This window comes from Orcinus orca, chromosome 16, assembly GCF_937001465.1.
Source record: "Orcinus orca chromosome 16, mOrcOrc1.1, whole genome shotgun sequence".
NCBI lineage: Eukaryota > Metazoa > Chordata > Mammalia > Artiodactyla > Delphinidae > Orcinus > Orcinus orca.
The window spans coordinates 80,968,079-80,981,565 of record NC_064574.1 but is presented as its reverse complement, the minus strand read 5'-3'; the positions used below and the strand labels follow the sequence as shown (position 1 = coordinate 80,981,565).

Genomic DNA, 13,487 nt, shown 5'->3' with positions numbered 1-13,487 from the left:
AGTTAGGTGAGCTGGCAAGAATTGCTGTTTGCGGCTCCTGGAAAGATCTCGATCCACTTGCATCCCCCACTCCCGCTACCTTGACATCAGCGTCCATCAGCCCCTCCCATCTCTCACCTTCCACAACCTCCTCTCCCATCTCCCTAGCTCTGCCCAGCCCCTCCTTCATCCATATCCACCTGGGGATGCTGGAGTAGCCTTTTGAAAAGGCAAGTGGAATCAAGTCACACCCACTGCTTCAAAACTTTTGGTGGCTCCACAAAGCTATGGCATTCAAGGTCCTCCAAGACAGGGCCCCTGCCTACACACACACACACACACACACACACACACACACACACACACACACACACACACACACACACGCTCAGCTATCCTCCAAGTGTCATGCTCCCTCTAAGCTTGAACATTCCCTCTTCCTGGAATGTGCCTTCCCAACTTCTTTGCCTAGTTACCATCTCTTGGTATTTTTTTTTTGGCCACACCGCGTGGCATGGGGGATCTTAGTTCCCCGACCAGGGATCGAACCTGCGCCCCCTGCAGCGGAAGCTCAGCGTCTAACCGCTGGACCGCCATGGAAGTCCCTCTTGATACTTCAGAAAGCCCCTCAGGTGTCACCTCTTGCCAAAAGCCTTCCCCAACCAGCTCCCTTCCCTTCCTGTCATCAGTGACCTGAGTCACGGATTCCTTTTCCACGCTCCGCTCCGTAGCAAAGCACTTATCTGTCCAGCCCCAGGAATGCACATTGATACAGCTGTCGAGCCTGGCAGAAGGTGGGAAGGGGTGGGCGGCGGAGGGAGGGCTAGCATTGGCAGGGCTGGGAGGTAGGGACTTGCTGGCTGTGGGCAGCACCACCAGGGAGCTTGCCTGGGAGGGGCGCTCCTGTGACCTTCTTGCCAGCAGAACCTTCTCCATTCACCTGCCACTTCACAGATAAAACGGAAGCCGCTAGATGTGCACCGGCATGGTGCATCCCCCCACCGCCCCCCATCACAGAGCTGGCTTTTGCCCCTCCTGCTGTTTTCGTTCTGAACTCTTCCCACCCACCTTCCCATGAGTATTTATACAGGCTCAAATTTCTCTTATTTTGAAAAGACCTTACCTCGTCCTAACTTCAGCACCTGCCCTCCGAGTCCCCTCTAGATGGCCAAACAGCCCCAAAACGCTGTCCCCTCCTGGTGGGATTCCTTCTTCAACTTCCGCTCCCTCCTTGAACCCTCCAGTCTGATTTCCTCCCAACCAGGCTCCTCAAATGACTTTCACTAAGGTCCCTATAATGAACCACACCCGTTACACAGGAAGGCCTGGAAACATCCTTGTCGTGCGCATAAGTATGCAGAATGCATGGAGAGCCCGGCCACCCCCTCCCGGAGGGAGCCACCATGAACAGCTGTCTGTGTGTCCTACTTCCATCTCTACACCTCTACTCAAAACACGTGCATATGAAATTAACACAACATTGTAAATCAACTATATCTCAGTAAAAAAAAAAACTCATCTGTCTATGGGCCCTTGGGTTGCTGTCACCTTTCGGCTATTTTGGTAACGCCACTATAAACATAGGTGTACAAGTATCTGTTCAAGTCCCTGCTTTCAATTCTTTTGGGCATATACCCAGAAGTGGAATTGCTGGGCAATATGGTAATTCTACTGTCAATTTTTTGAGGAGTGCCATTCTTTTTAATACCTGTATAATATTCCTTTGTATAAATAATATTCCTTGAATACGATCCAAACACACAACTCCTGGCAAACATTTAGGTAACCTCGATTTCTTTTCCTATTGTAAATGATGCTGCAATTAACGTCTTTAAGGTATGTACATCTTTGTGAAAATACGCACGTATTTATGTGGGAAGATTCCTACAAAGGTATCGCTGGGTCAAAGATAAGCACATCTGAAAGTTAAACGGTCATTGTCAAATTATCTTCTAAGACGTTTTCACCAACATGCAGTCTTAGCATCAATGTATTTTAGTGTGTCTACCTGCATTCTGGCCAACACTCAATGCTTCAATCTTTTAAATTGTTGTCAACATGAAAGTTGTAGTTTTGATTAGCATTTCCCTTCTTATAACAGAAGCAGAACATTTAAAAAATTTTTTATTTCATATTTATTTATTTATTTTTATTTGGTTGTGTCAGGTCTTACTTGTGGCTTGCTGGCTCCTTAGTTGCCGTATGTGGGCTCCTTAATTGTGGCTCACCTGCTCCTTAGTTGTGGCATGCAAACTCTTAGTTGTGGCACTCATGTGGGATCTAGTTCCCTGACCAGGGATCAAACCCGGGCCCCCTGCATTGGGAGCATGGAGTCTTAACCACTGCACCACCAGGGAAGTCCCAGAAGCAGAACATCTTTTCCAACGTATACTGGCTGCTTGTAGCTCTTCCTCTGTGACTTGTCTTTTTCAATTCTTTGCCAAGAAGCATTTTCAGTCCTCACTTTACTCCATCTTTCCGTCACCTTGGATACTGTTGCTAGCTATAGCACTTTAGGTTTGAAATGGTTTTCTGTTGGAATTCTGCAGACAATGTTCCACTGCCTCATAGAATCCGTGGTTGCTAGTGAAAAGTCCCGTGTCACGCTGATTCCTGATCCTTAGTACGTGACCTGCTTTCTTCTGTCTGAAAGTGTTTAGGATCTTCTCTTCAGCCCTGATGTTCTGAAATTTCATGACGTGCCTTTCATGGGTCTCTCTGCATTCATCGTACCAGACCCCTTTTAATCAAGAGGCTCCTACATCTGTTCCGGGAAATCTTCTTCTGTGGTTTTTCTTAAGTAATTTCTTTTCCTTTGTTCTTTCTTTTTTGAACCCTTCTGGTTGAATGTTAGGCTTCCTGGACCAACCCTCCAAGTCTCTCCTTTCTTTCTTTCTTTCCTTCTCTCTTGCTCTCGTTTTGATTTCTCTTGATTTCAATGTATAACTCTTCTACTGGCTTTTAAATTTCAGCGCTCACAGTTTTCATTTCCCAGAGCTTTCTTGTGTTCTCTGTCCAGTGTTCATGGCATCCTCAGGAGGGTGCCAAGCGAGGAGGGGTGGGGGTGAATAAGGTGGCCTGGGCCCCTCACTCCGCCTTTCTCCTCTCCCCTGAGAGCTGCTTCTGAGGTCCCGCATGGCTCCTCCAGTCTGGACTCTGCTGCTGCTGCTGGGGGCTGCCTGGGGCCAGGGCCTCATGCCTACCCCTGCCCGGTAAGCTGGGCTCAGGGGGCAGCTGGGGGTGGCTCTGAGGAAGAGCGAGGGGCGAAGCTGGAAGGGGCAAGTGGGCTAGCGATGAAGGGCACGGCCCTGGTAAGGAAGGCGGGAGTGATGGGTGTGAGAAGGATGCTGAACAGGAGTGGGTGGAGCCCCGCAGCCCACAAGCCTGGACCTGAGATGCGTGAGCAGCTCAGTGCGAGCAGGACAGAGCTGAAGGGCGAGGAGAGAGGAAGGAGGTGCAGAGCCGGGGAGACAGGTCTGAGCATGGCAGGGGAGGAGAGAGAGGTCGGGCCCTCAGAAAAAGGACAACACCCAGAGCAGACCCAGCGACAGACAGACAGCAAGTAGGAAGCAGCAAGAAATGATGGGTGGCTTGGTGTCCTGGAGCTTGTTTGAGGGGATTTGAACGAGCAGGACTTGAACTACTAAAACAAAGGGCTGTTCTACGTGGCCCACACCACCTGGAAAAGGGCAGCCGGCTTCTCTGTGGAATTTCTAAGGTGTTGCTCAGCTGTGTGTTCAGTTGGGGCAATACCATCCCTGACACCTACCTGGCAACATGGGACCCATACAGTCCCTACTCTGTGGGGAAAACTTGGGCTATAGCACAGGAAGAGCTCGACCTGAAGGAAGGAGATTGCTCAGGGCCAAACGCTTAGGCGCTGCGTGAGAATTCCCGTACAAAGAAACTGGTTCTTACTCATGCGAGAGAACCCCGCGTGACATCCAGGACATAGAGGGGTGGAGGGACCAGTGGGGATGTGAGGAACTTGGAGGGGAGATGCTATCTAGGAGACAGATGACAGCTTAAGGTGAGAAGGCTGTGAGTGACCTATTTGAAAACCTTCAAGTAAATACATGTCACTGCATACACGTTGATACAATATGGATAAAAAGAAAGGAACAATCCTCCAGAAAGCTCACAGTCCTGGAGGCTTAACAGTTCTTGGTAACGATGAGGATCACATTTATTTTTTTTCTCTCTGTCTCCATATCAATGCCAAGGAAAGAGAAGCCTCTGGACTGGAAGCCCGTCTCTAGCAGCTCGAGGGAAAACTGTGAGTTGGAAGCCGGGGCTGCTCAGTCCCTCCCAGGGGTGGCCACCCCAGGTGCCCTCAGGCAGGGTGATGACATAAATATGTAATAAATGTGTGAAGGGCAGCCCTCAGAGGATGGAGCGGGGAGGGAACCGGGGAGGAGTAGAGTACAAGTCCTGCCTGAAACATCCACATTCAAATGAACAACAACAAATGTATGCTTCCCAGACAAGCCTGCCTGACTGCGACCTCCGTTTGCAACCCCTGACCTAGTCATTCTGCCCCTCACTGACCCCAGCCCTGAATTTCTCCTAAGAGAAGACTTATTTCTCAGCTTCCCTTTCCCAAATCTCTGCTCTGGACCCTAAATCTTAGTGGCCACCTTGCAACCCTTTTCTGCTTCCCTCCCCCCACCTCCTACCCCCCCCCCCAGCCCCACTGGCTCTGCAGCCGACCCCCTCCCCTCTCCCCTCTCCTGGCCTCACAGTGGCCCTTTCTTCCCAGCCGTTCTCACCCAGTGTGATTTTGAGGATGACTCCAAACCCCTCTGTGATTGGAGCCAAGTGTCTAAAGATGACGGGGCCTGGACTCGGGCCAGTGAGCCCTCCCCCACCAGCAGCACCGCGCCCGCCGGAGGGTACCCCAATGGAAGTGAGGAAGCCGAAGGTTTAGGGAGGCATCTGGGAGGTGGACACTGGTGGATCTGGGTGCAGGGAGGCGGCCGGAAGTGATACCCGGGCTCTGGGAAGGGGGGCGGCAGGGCCTCACCATCCCTGGCTCTGCCTCCCCCAGAGGGCTACTACCTGCACATGGACTCCAACACCTTCCGCCCGGGCGGGGTGGCGCGCCTGCGCAGCCCCCCCGTATGGGAGCAAGGCCTCCTCTGCGTGCGCTTCGCCTACTACATGTTCGGGCCGTCGTGGGGCGCCCAGCTCAAGCTGCTGTTGACCACGGACCCCAAGGGCAAGCGCCCCAACGTGCTCTGGAAACACAGGAACACCCAGAGCCCCTCCTGGATACCCACCGCCGTCACGGTGCCCATCGGGCGCATCCTGCCCAGTCGGGTGAGGCCGAAGACACGACCTGGGGTCCCAGTGGGACTCTGGCTGTGGGGGGTCCAGGAGGGGCTGGGCTGGGACAAGGAGGGGCACGGGGGCTGGGCCACCTGAATTCAGGCAGGAAAGTGGGAGCCCGAGGCAAAGGGGCTCACAGCGTGGGTGATCCCCCCTCCCTCCCGCAGCTGACATTTGAAGGAGTCAGGGGCAGCACGGTTTATCTGGACATCGCTCTGGATGCCATCTCTATCCGTCGGGGCTCCTGCAGTCGGGGTGAGCCCCCGTCCCTCCTCCTCTTTCCCCCCACGCCTATGCATCTGCCCAGGTGGCAGGAGTAGCTCAGGGACCGAGACCCTGGTTTCTTCCAGAGCTGGGGCGACTTGCTTCCCTTTACTTCCACACCCCACACCTTTGACCCCTGAAGCAGCCACATCTAAAGAGACGTTCTTCTGGAACCCAGAATTGTGGTGACACCTGTCCTAGAGTGACCAGTGACCATTCTGATTTGCCCTGGGTGGTGCCTCTTTTAGCACGGAAGTGCTGCATCTCAGGAAACCCCTCAGTCTCTGGCAAACCTGGACATTTGGTCAACCTGGCTGTTACCCCAGATCTATCCAGAATTAGCACTCTAGGCTGATGTTAGAGATTTGAGGGGAGCGAATTCAAGGGAAGGGACATTCCAGAAGTTGCATGCAAGGAGCCAACACTTACTGAGCACAGGAACTGTGCCACATGCTCCCACACGGGGTGTAACTTACAACAGGCAAGTGCTGTTGTTCCCAGCTTATCGATGGGGAAACTGAGGTTTGGGCAGCCTAAGTAATCCGTGCCAGGAACACAGCCACAGGGGAGCAAGTCCATATCTGGCTTGCAAGCCGGCCGTGGCTCACATTAGGACCCAGGCTGAGACTCAAGAGTTCTGACTCCAGACTGAGGCATACTTTTCTTTTTTTAAAAATTTTTGGGAAGACATATGGGAACATATGTTTATATATGACTGATTCACTTTGTTATAAAGCAGAAACTAACACACCATTGTAAAGCAATTATACCCCAATAAAGATGTTAAAAAAAAAAAAAAAAAAAAAAGAATGCCATTTACAGCAACGTGGATGGACCTAGAGATTATCATACTAAGTGAAGTGAGCCAGACAGAGAAAGACAAATATCATATGATGTCACTTATATGTGGAATCTAAAATATGACACAAATGAACTTATTTACAAAACAGAAACAGGCTCACAGACATAGAAAACAAACTTCTGGTTACCAAAGGGGAAGAGCGGGGAGGGATAAATTAGTAGTTTGGGATTAGCAGATACACACTACTATCTATAAAATAAACAACGAGGCCCTACTGTATAGCACAGGAAACTATATTCAATATCCTGTCATAAACCATAATGAAAAAGAATATGAAAAATAATATATATATGTATATAACTGAATCGCTTTGCTGTACAGCTGAAACTAACACAACATTGTAAATCAACCATACTTCAATAAAAACAACTAAATAAATAAAAAAAAAAAAAAAAAAAAAAATTTTTATCTTATATTGGAGTATAGTTGATTAACAATGTTGTGTTTGAGGCATACTTTTCTGAGCTGCCTCCCCTTAGAAAAAGCTAAATCCTTCCTCTTTCCTTTTCCCTCAGTCTGCAAGACGCAAACGTGCAGTTTTGACACTCCAAATGATCTCTGTGGCTGGAGCTGGATCCCGACGGCCTCTGGGGCCAAGTGGGTCCAGAAGAAGGGGTCAACAGGGGTGCCGAACGTGGGGCCTGAGGATGACTTCTCTAGCCCTGGTAGTGAGTAATGGCCATGCTTCTTCCGTCCTTTGACGTTCTGAGCTTCTAGTGACCTTTGCGGGAGTTTACGATGCTTGCCTGACCACCCTACAATAACTCTCTTGGGATGGCCTGGGGCGAAAGTCAGCGAGCTCAGACCTCCATCAGCTTAAGTTACAGGACAGAAAACAGATTTAAGCACCCAGCCAGCTTCCCCCACTGCCACCCCAAAAGCCCTACAGCCGGTAGACCCAACACAGCCGACTCCTCACCTCTTTTCCCTGACACCCTTCCTTCTTCATTCATCCAACAAATATTTATTGAGCACCTACAATATGCCAAGTCCCAGGCCGTTGAGATGCATCAGCTTACAAAACAGACAGAGGATGGTGGGGGACAAGGAGGAGACAGTTCCTGAAACAATAAAGAAGTAAATTATATAAGCTTTAAGATGACCAGCGCTATCAGAAAAAAAAAAAAAGTTGAACAAAGTAAGGGGATCGGGAGAGCAGGGTAGGTGGGTTGTAAGTTTTAAATAGGGTGGTCAGAGTAGATCTCAGACAGGTCACATTTGAGCACAAACTTTTAGGAGGTGAGGGAGTGAGGCACGAAATTATCGAGGGGAAGAACATTCTAAGCAGAGGGGCCAGCCATGCAAAGACCCTGAGGTAGCAGTGGCTTGGGGGGTGGGTGTTGAAGTGCAGCAAGGAGCCTCGTGGCTGGGATGGAGAGAATGAGCTCAGACGGGTCCTAGGAGGGGCAGACCATTGTCAGGACTGATTGTGGCTTTTATTCTATGTGGATGGGGAGCCTTTGCAGGATTTGGAGCAGAGGAGTGACCTTATCTACTTATGTTTAAAAGGATCACCTGGGTTTTTTTGTATGAGAATCCACTGAAGGGATGGGGCAAGGACAGAGGCCATTCTTCTCCATCCTTCCCTACCCCCAAATCCTTGCTCTCCTTCCTCTGATCTTTCCTGCTGCCTGAGGTTTGCTTTCTAGAAAGACCTGGTGAAAACCCCAGCCCACGTTCATTCTAAGCCCCTGGAGAACAGGGCAGGGCCAGCCCATCTCTGCATCCCCCTTAGATTTAGCACCAAATCCCGTGCCCAGCAGTTTCAGTAAACGTCGTTGGGTTTGTTTGTTTGTTTGTTTGTTTCCATTTTCTCTCTCTTCCTTTTTCCACCTTGCTCCCTTCCTTACGTTCTTCCATCTTTCCTCTTTCTCTCCCGCATCTCCTTTTCCATTTCTCAGACGTCCCAGTATGGACACTTGTTGCGTTCTTTCACCATTTTACTCTTTCCCTCCTTCTTCCCTGTTGGCTCCTTTCTTTTCTCTCGCACTTCTGCCCACTCCCTCCTCTTCAGCCGTCTTCTCTCCCTTTCAGAAGGACACCTTTCCAGGTTTCACTCTCCAGGCAGAACCCCGTGGGGCGTCCGGCACGTGCGTGCGCGCGGTCGGAGGCCTCCTTAATTCCCCCCTCCTTCCCACGGCTACCAGTTGCGTCACGGAGCGAGGTCCAGGCTGATTGGCTGCGTGAGCTGGCGGCAGGGGGCAGGAGATCCCTGCCGGTCAGCATCAGATCGGGACTCTCACCACTTGGCGTGAATCAGCTATGTCCTGTGGGTTAAGAAAAGGAAGAGGATGTGACTGTGGGGGGACCTCAAAAGTCTGAATCCAAAGGACAGGATTCTGGCTGCTTCTGAGAGGATGCCGCGTTTCTTGGGCGGCGCCCGCGTCCTCCCCTGCCAAGCACTTCTGGAAGGAACCGAGGCCTCAGCCAGTCGTGTGATGGGTTTAGGCCCATCTCAGCGCCGGCTGATCCTAGGCAACTGTTAGGGCTCCCCAGGGCCAGGCTCCCTGCCCTCGCAGCCCCTATCCCTGTGCCATCCCCCACTTTACTGGCCTTTTCCTTCCCAGGCGGCTTCTACATGCTCCTGGACCCCAAGAATGCAAAACCGAGGCAGAGCTCTGCCCTCCTGAGCCCTGTGCTCCAGTCCTTCGGCTGCCTGAGCCTGTCCTTTCACTACACCCTACGTGGCCAGTCTCCTGGCGCAGCCCTCACGGTCTATGCTTCTGACTTGGGTGAGAGTGACAACGTCATGGCATTTACACTGTCCTGAGGCTCTTCTCCCAGGGTTGGGTTGACGAGGAAACGTGGGGGCATCTCTTGGGGTCTGGGGAAACCTGGGATACTTGCAAGATGATTCTGTGGAGTGGAATTTGGGAGCGGAAGGCACAGGGTTCTGGAAAAATAGATAAAAACGCCAGGAGAGTGAGAGAGAGAAGGACGTGCTTGCACATCGGGGAGGGGAATCCACTCCAAGTGGTCCCTCTGCTACTCATCCTTCTGAGTATAGGTTTGAAGTCATTTTCCAGCCCCCAGTCATCTCACGGCTCTCTTGGGTTCCTTCCATTGTAGGCAGCCGCCGGAAACACACACTCTTTTCAGGACAACCCGGACCCAACTGGCAGCCCGTTTCTGTCAATTACACAGGCCAGGGACAGATTCAGGTACAGAGGAGCAGGAGGTGTCAGGTCTCCTTGGACGTGGGAGGCGCACCTGTTATTGACAAGGACTGAAGATCTGGGCCCTGGAAGCCGGGTGCCTGGGTCCCTGAAGAGAGTAAAATCAAATGGAGGGGGCTGAACATTTGGGCTGTTTGCTCACTCCCGGCCCCTTCTCCCTCTCTCTTCAGTTCACCATGGTGGGCGTGTTTGGAGAGATCCCAGAGCCAGTGGTGGCGGTGGATGCAATCAGCATTGCTCCCTGCGGGGGTGAGAGCAGCTCTGAGAATGGGGGTTGGGGATGGGGGAGGAATAGAGAGCATGGCCCAGATTTCTCCCATCTCCCATTTTGATCCCCCAGAGAGCTTTCCTCAGTGTGACTTTGAAGATGAGGCCCATCCCTTCTGTGACTGGGTCCAGGCATTACAGGATGGCGGACACTGGACCCAGGGAAGTAAAAACACGCTCATCCAGGGTACAGGCCCCTCGGGAGCCTCCCTTAATGGAGGTGAGGAGATGGAGGACCCCTCAAGCCAACGAGTTACTGAATCTGCTCCCAGCGAGGGGGTGGACTGGTATGATTGACGCAAGGTGTAGGCGGTGAGGGTCAGCCAGCGGATGTTTCCTGGGAAGCCGCCATGGGGCCAGAGCTGTGGAGGCCACAGAGGTAGAGTGAGCTGAGGATTCTCGTGGTTCTGGGGTCACTTGAAACCCCCAGAAGATCCAGGTATAGTGCTTCATTGAGCCCAAGGCCTCAAAATCCACTGGGTCATTTTCAGTCAAGACATTGACTGGTGCAGCCAACAAAGGAATCTGGGTTGCTGGCTTGGTTTTCCCTTTCTTTCTGATCCCGGCTTCTTAGTTAGAAGTCTAAAATGAGCAGAGAAAAAAACAAAACAAACAAACAACACCCCACTGCAATGTGGGGAGTTTGGGTGTTTGCATCAGATCCCCATTTGGAAAGCAAGATGTCGCTCAAGAAAGCACCAGACTTGTCCTCTGCAGGTTTCTCACCTTGCCTGTTCCCTTCTTTTGCCCAGAGGGTCACTTTGTCTACCTTGAGGCCGACAAGTTCTCCCAGGCAGGCCAGTCTTTCAGACTGACGAGCCGGACCTTCTGTGCCCCGGGTGCGATCTGTGTGGAGTTTACCTACCACATGTATGGCCTCGGGAATGGCACAAAGCTCAGGCTTCTGCTGGGGAGCCCTGCGGACAGCTCCCCAACTCCTCTCTGGGAACGAGTTGGGTCTCAAAGCGCTGACTGGCTGAACGTCTCCATCACCGTCCCTTCGGGACATCAACAGCCCATGCAGGTGAGAGACAGAGAGAGTCGCTCTTTAAGTGTCACTGTGAGGCCAGGTGAGGGGGACATAACGCCTGGGATCAGGGAGCACAACCAGGGCTGAGAGGATGGGACACTGGAAAAACAGCAGAGCAGAGGGTGCTCTGTGTTCCCTGTGAGGCTCTCTGGCTGCTGGAAGGGGCCCGGGCCCCCGTTGCACTGTTGAGGCCAGAACAAGGCGACATCTTAGCAGAGGACACGCCCTCTGCCCGGAGAGTCGCTGAGTTGACGGGGCTTCGCTTCCATCTCTCTGTTGCTTCTTTCTCCCTCGTACCTTCAGCTGATGTTTGAGGCCGAGAGGGGCACCAGCACCGCCTTCATTGTTGCTCTGGGTTTCATCTCGATCAGTCACGGGACCTGTCAAGGTAAGACAAAACCCCAGGTCCCGGAAAGGGGGCCATGCTCCAGGATGACCATCTCTTGGGCTTCTCTGCGTGAGCTGCTTAAAATGCAAGTCCTCTTTTGTGTCGAGTCCTCACGCAGCTTTGCTTCCTATATTCTGCCCACCCGTACCTTCCCAGCCCATCAGAATGCTTGCTTGAGTGAGTGGAACTTTGACGCCGTGGACTTCTGTGGTCAGACCCCTCACCTAGTGAATGGTGATCCCGAAGGGAAGGCTGATATCCTATTTGTTATTTGTTTCCTGTGCCCGGCGCAAGATCGGACATATGTTAGGAATGGTGTTGGTCAGTGTTACCCGAGTGGAGGCTGGGGCGGGAGGGAGAAGCAGAGGTGTGAATGAGTTACTGCTTTGAGCGCACCCATTCCAATTAGATGTGAGTCAAGGGCGGGGTGGTACGATTCTGACTAAACTCCAGGGATTTATTTTCTTTGCAGGACCTGCCTCAGTAGCGCCTCCTTCCAAACCTGCCGTTACCTGCACTGGCCCTCCTGAAACCCCTGTCTGCACAGAGAAACTTGTGGCCCCTGAGGAAACACCCACCGTCCCCACTGAAATATTCACCATCCCCACAGGGAAACCTGTGGCCCCCACCGAAAGGACCACCTTCCCCACTAAAAAGACCACCATCCCCACAGAAAAACCCACGGTCCCCACCGAAAGGACCACCTTCCCCACTAAAAAGACCACCATCCCCACAGAAAAACCCACGGTCCCCACCGAAAGGACCACATTCCCCACTAAAAAGACCACCATCCCCACAGAAAAACCCACGGTCCCCACCGAAAGCACCACCTTCCCCACTAAAAAGACCACCATCCCCACAGAAAAACCCACGGTCCCCACCGAAAGGACCACCATCCCCACTAAAAAGACCACCATCCCCACAGAAAAACCCACGGTCCCCACCGAAAGGACCACCTTCCCCACTAAAAAGACCACCATCCCCACAGAAAAACCCACGGTCCCCACCGAAAGGACCACCTTCCCCACTAAAAAGACCACCATCCCCACAGAAAAACCCACGGTCCCCACCGAAAGCACCACCTTCCCCACTAAAAAGACCACCATCCCCACAGAAAAACCCACGGTCCCCACCGAAAGGACCACCATCCCCACTAAAAAGACCACCATCCCCACAGAAAAACCCACGGTCCCCACAGAAAGGACCACCATCCCCACTAAAAAGACCACCATCCCCACAGAAAAACCCACGGTCCCCACCGAAAGCACCACCTTCCCCACTAAAAAGACCACCATCCCCACAGAAAAACCCACGGTCCCCACCGAAAGCACCACCTTCCCCACTAAAAAGACCACCATCCCCACAGAAAAACCCACGGTCCCCACCGAAAGGACCACCATCCCCACTAAAAAGACCACCATCCCCACAGAAAAACCCACGGTCCCCACCGAAAGCACCACCTTCCCCACTAAAAAGACCACCATCCCCACAGAAAAACCCACGGTCCCCACCGAAAGGACCACCATCCCCACTAAAAAGACCACCATCCCCACAGAAAAACCCACGGTCCCCACCGAAAGGACCACCATCCCCACTAAAAAGACCACCATCCCCACAGAAAAACCCACGGTCCCCACCGAAAGGACCACCATCCCCACTAAAAAGACCACCATCCCCACAGAAAAACCCACAGTCCCCACTGAAAGGCCCACAGTTCCCACCAAAAGGACCACCATCCCCACGGAAAAACCCACAGTCCCCACTGAAAGGCCCACAGTTCCCACGACACCCCAGCCCAGCCCAACTCTTGTACCCACCTGGCCAACAGTTTTCGTGATGCCAAGTACCTCCATGACCACCGTGACCCCGGCCACCACTGCAACCCCAAGACCTACTCCAGGTTTGTGGTGGAGCATTGGACAAAGAGCTGAAAGTCAGAGACAGTGATGAGGGGAGAGGGCTGGGGAAACGGACGCTTCCAGTAGAAAACTGCAGTCTCAGAGGAGAGGGGAACCAGACACGATGACTTTAGAAAGGATGATGAGGACGACCCTGAGTGAGAGGGCCGCGGTGGGGTGGGCATGGGGGAGCGGGAGTTGTTGGGAACCAAGCACTAGACTTACTATTGCTTTTTTTTTAAATTGAGATATAATTCACTGCTGTAAAAATTCATCCTTTCAAAGTGTATGATTT

General features: G+C 52.3%; 1 protein-coding gene across 4 annotated transcripts in view; it reads left to right on the top strand.

Annotated features, from left to right (window-relative positions):
- The first annotated feature begins 3,544 nt into the window (after positions 1–3,544).
- ZAN (zonadhesin) overlaps positions 3,545–13,487 on the top strand; it is a 33,190-nt gene continuing 23,247 nt past the window's right edge. The window contains exons 1-12 of one of the 4 annotated variants that reach the window (XM_049699780.1): positions 3,545–3,697; positions 4,203–4,255; positions 4,739–5,298; positions 5,475–5,562; positions 6,949–7,101; positions 9,001–9,165; positions 9,503–9,594; positions 9,780–9,858; positions 9,950–10,096; positions 10,629–10,900; positions 11,210–11,294; positions 11,767–13,194. In XM_049699780.1, coding sequence (XP_049555737.1) covers positions 5,044–5,298; positions 5,475–5,562; positions 6,949–7,101; positions 9,001–9,165; positions 9,503–9,594; positions 9,780–9,858; positions 9,950–10,096; positions 10,629–10,900; positions 11,210–11,294; positions 11,767–13,194 — 2,764 coding nt within the window. In that variant the 5' untranslated portion in view covers positions 3,545–3,697; positions 4,203–4,255; positions 4,739–5,043. Of the gene's footprint in view, positions 3,698–4,107; positions 4,256–4,738; positions 5,299–5,474; positions 5,563–6,948; positions 7,102–9,000; positions 9,166–9,502; positions 9,595–9,779; positions 9,859–9,949; positions 10,097–10,628; positions 10,901–11,209; positions 11,295–11,766; positions 13,195–13,487 lie in introns of those variants that run through there. The other 3 variants (XM_033426414.2, XM_049699779.1, XM_049699781.1) reach the window with 3 other exon arrangements.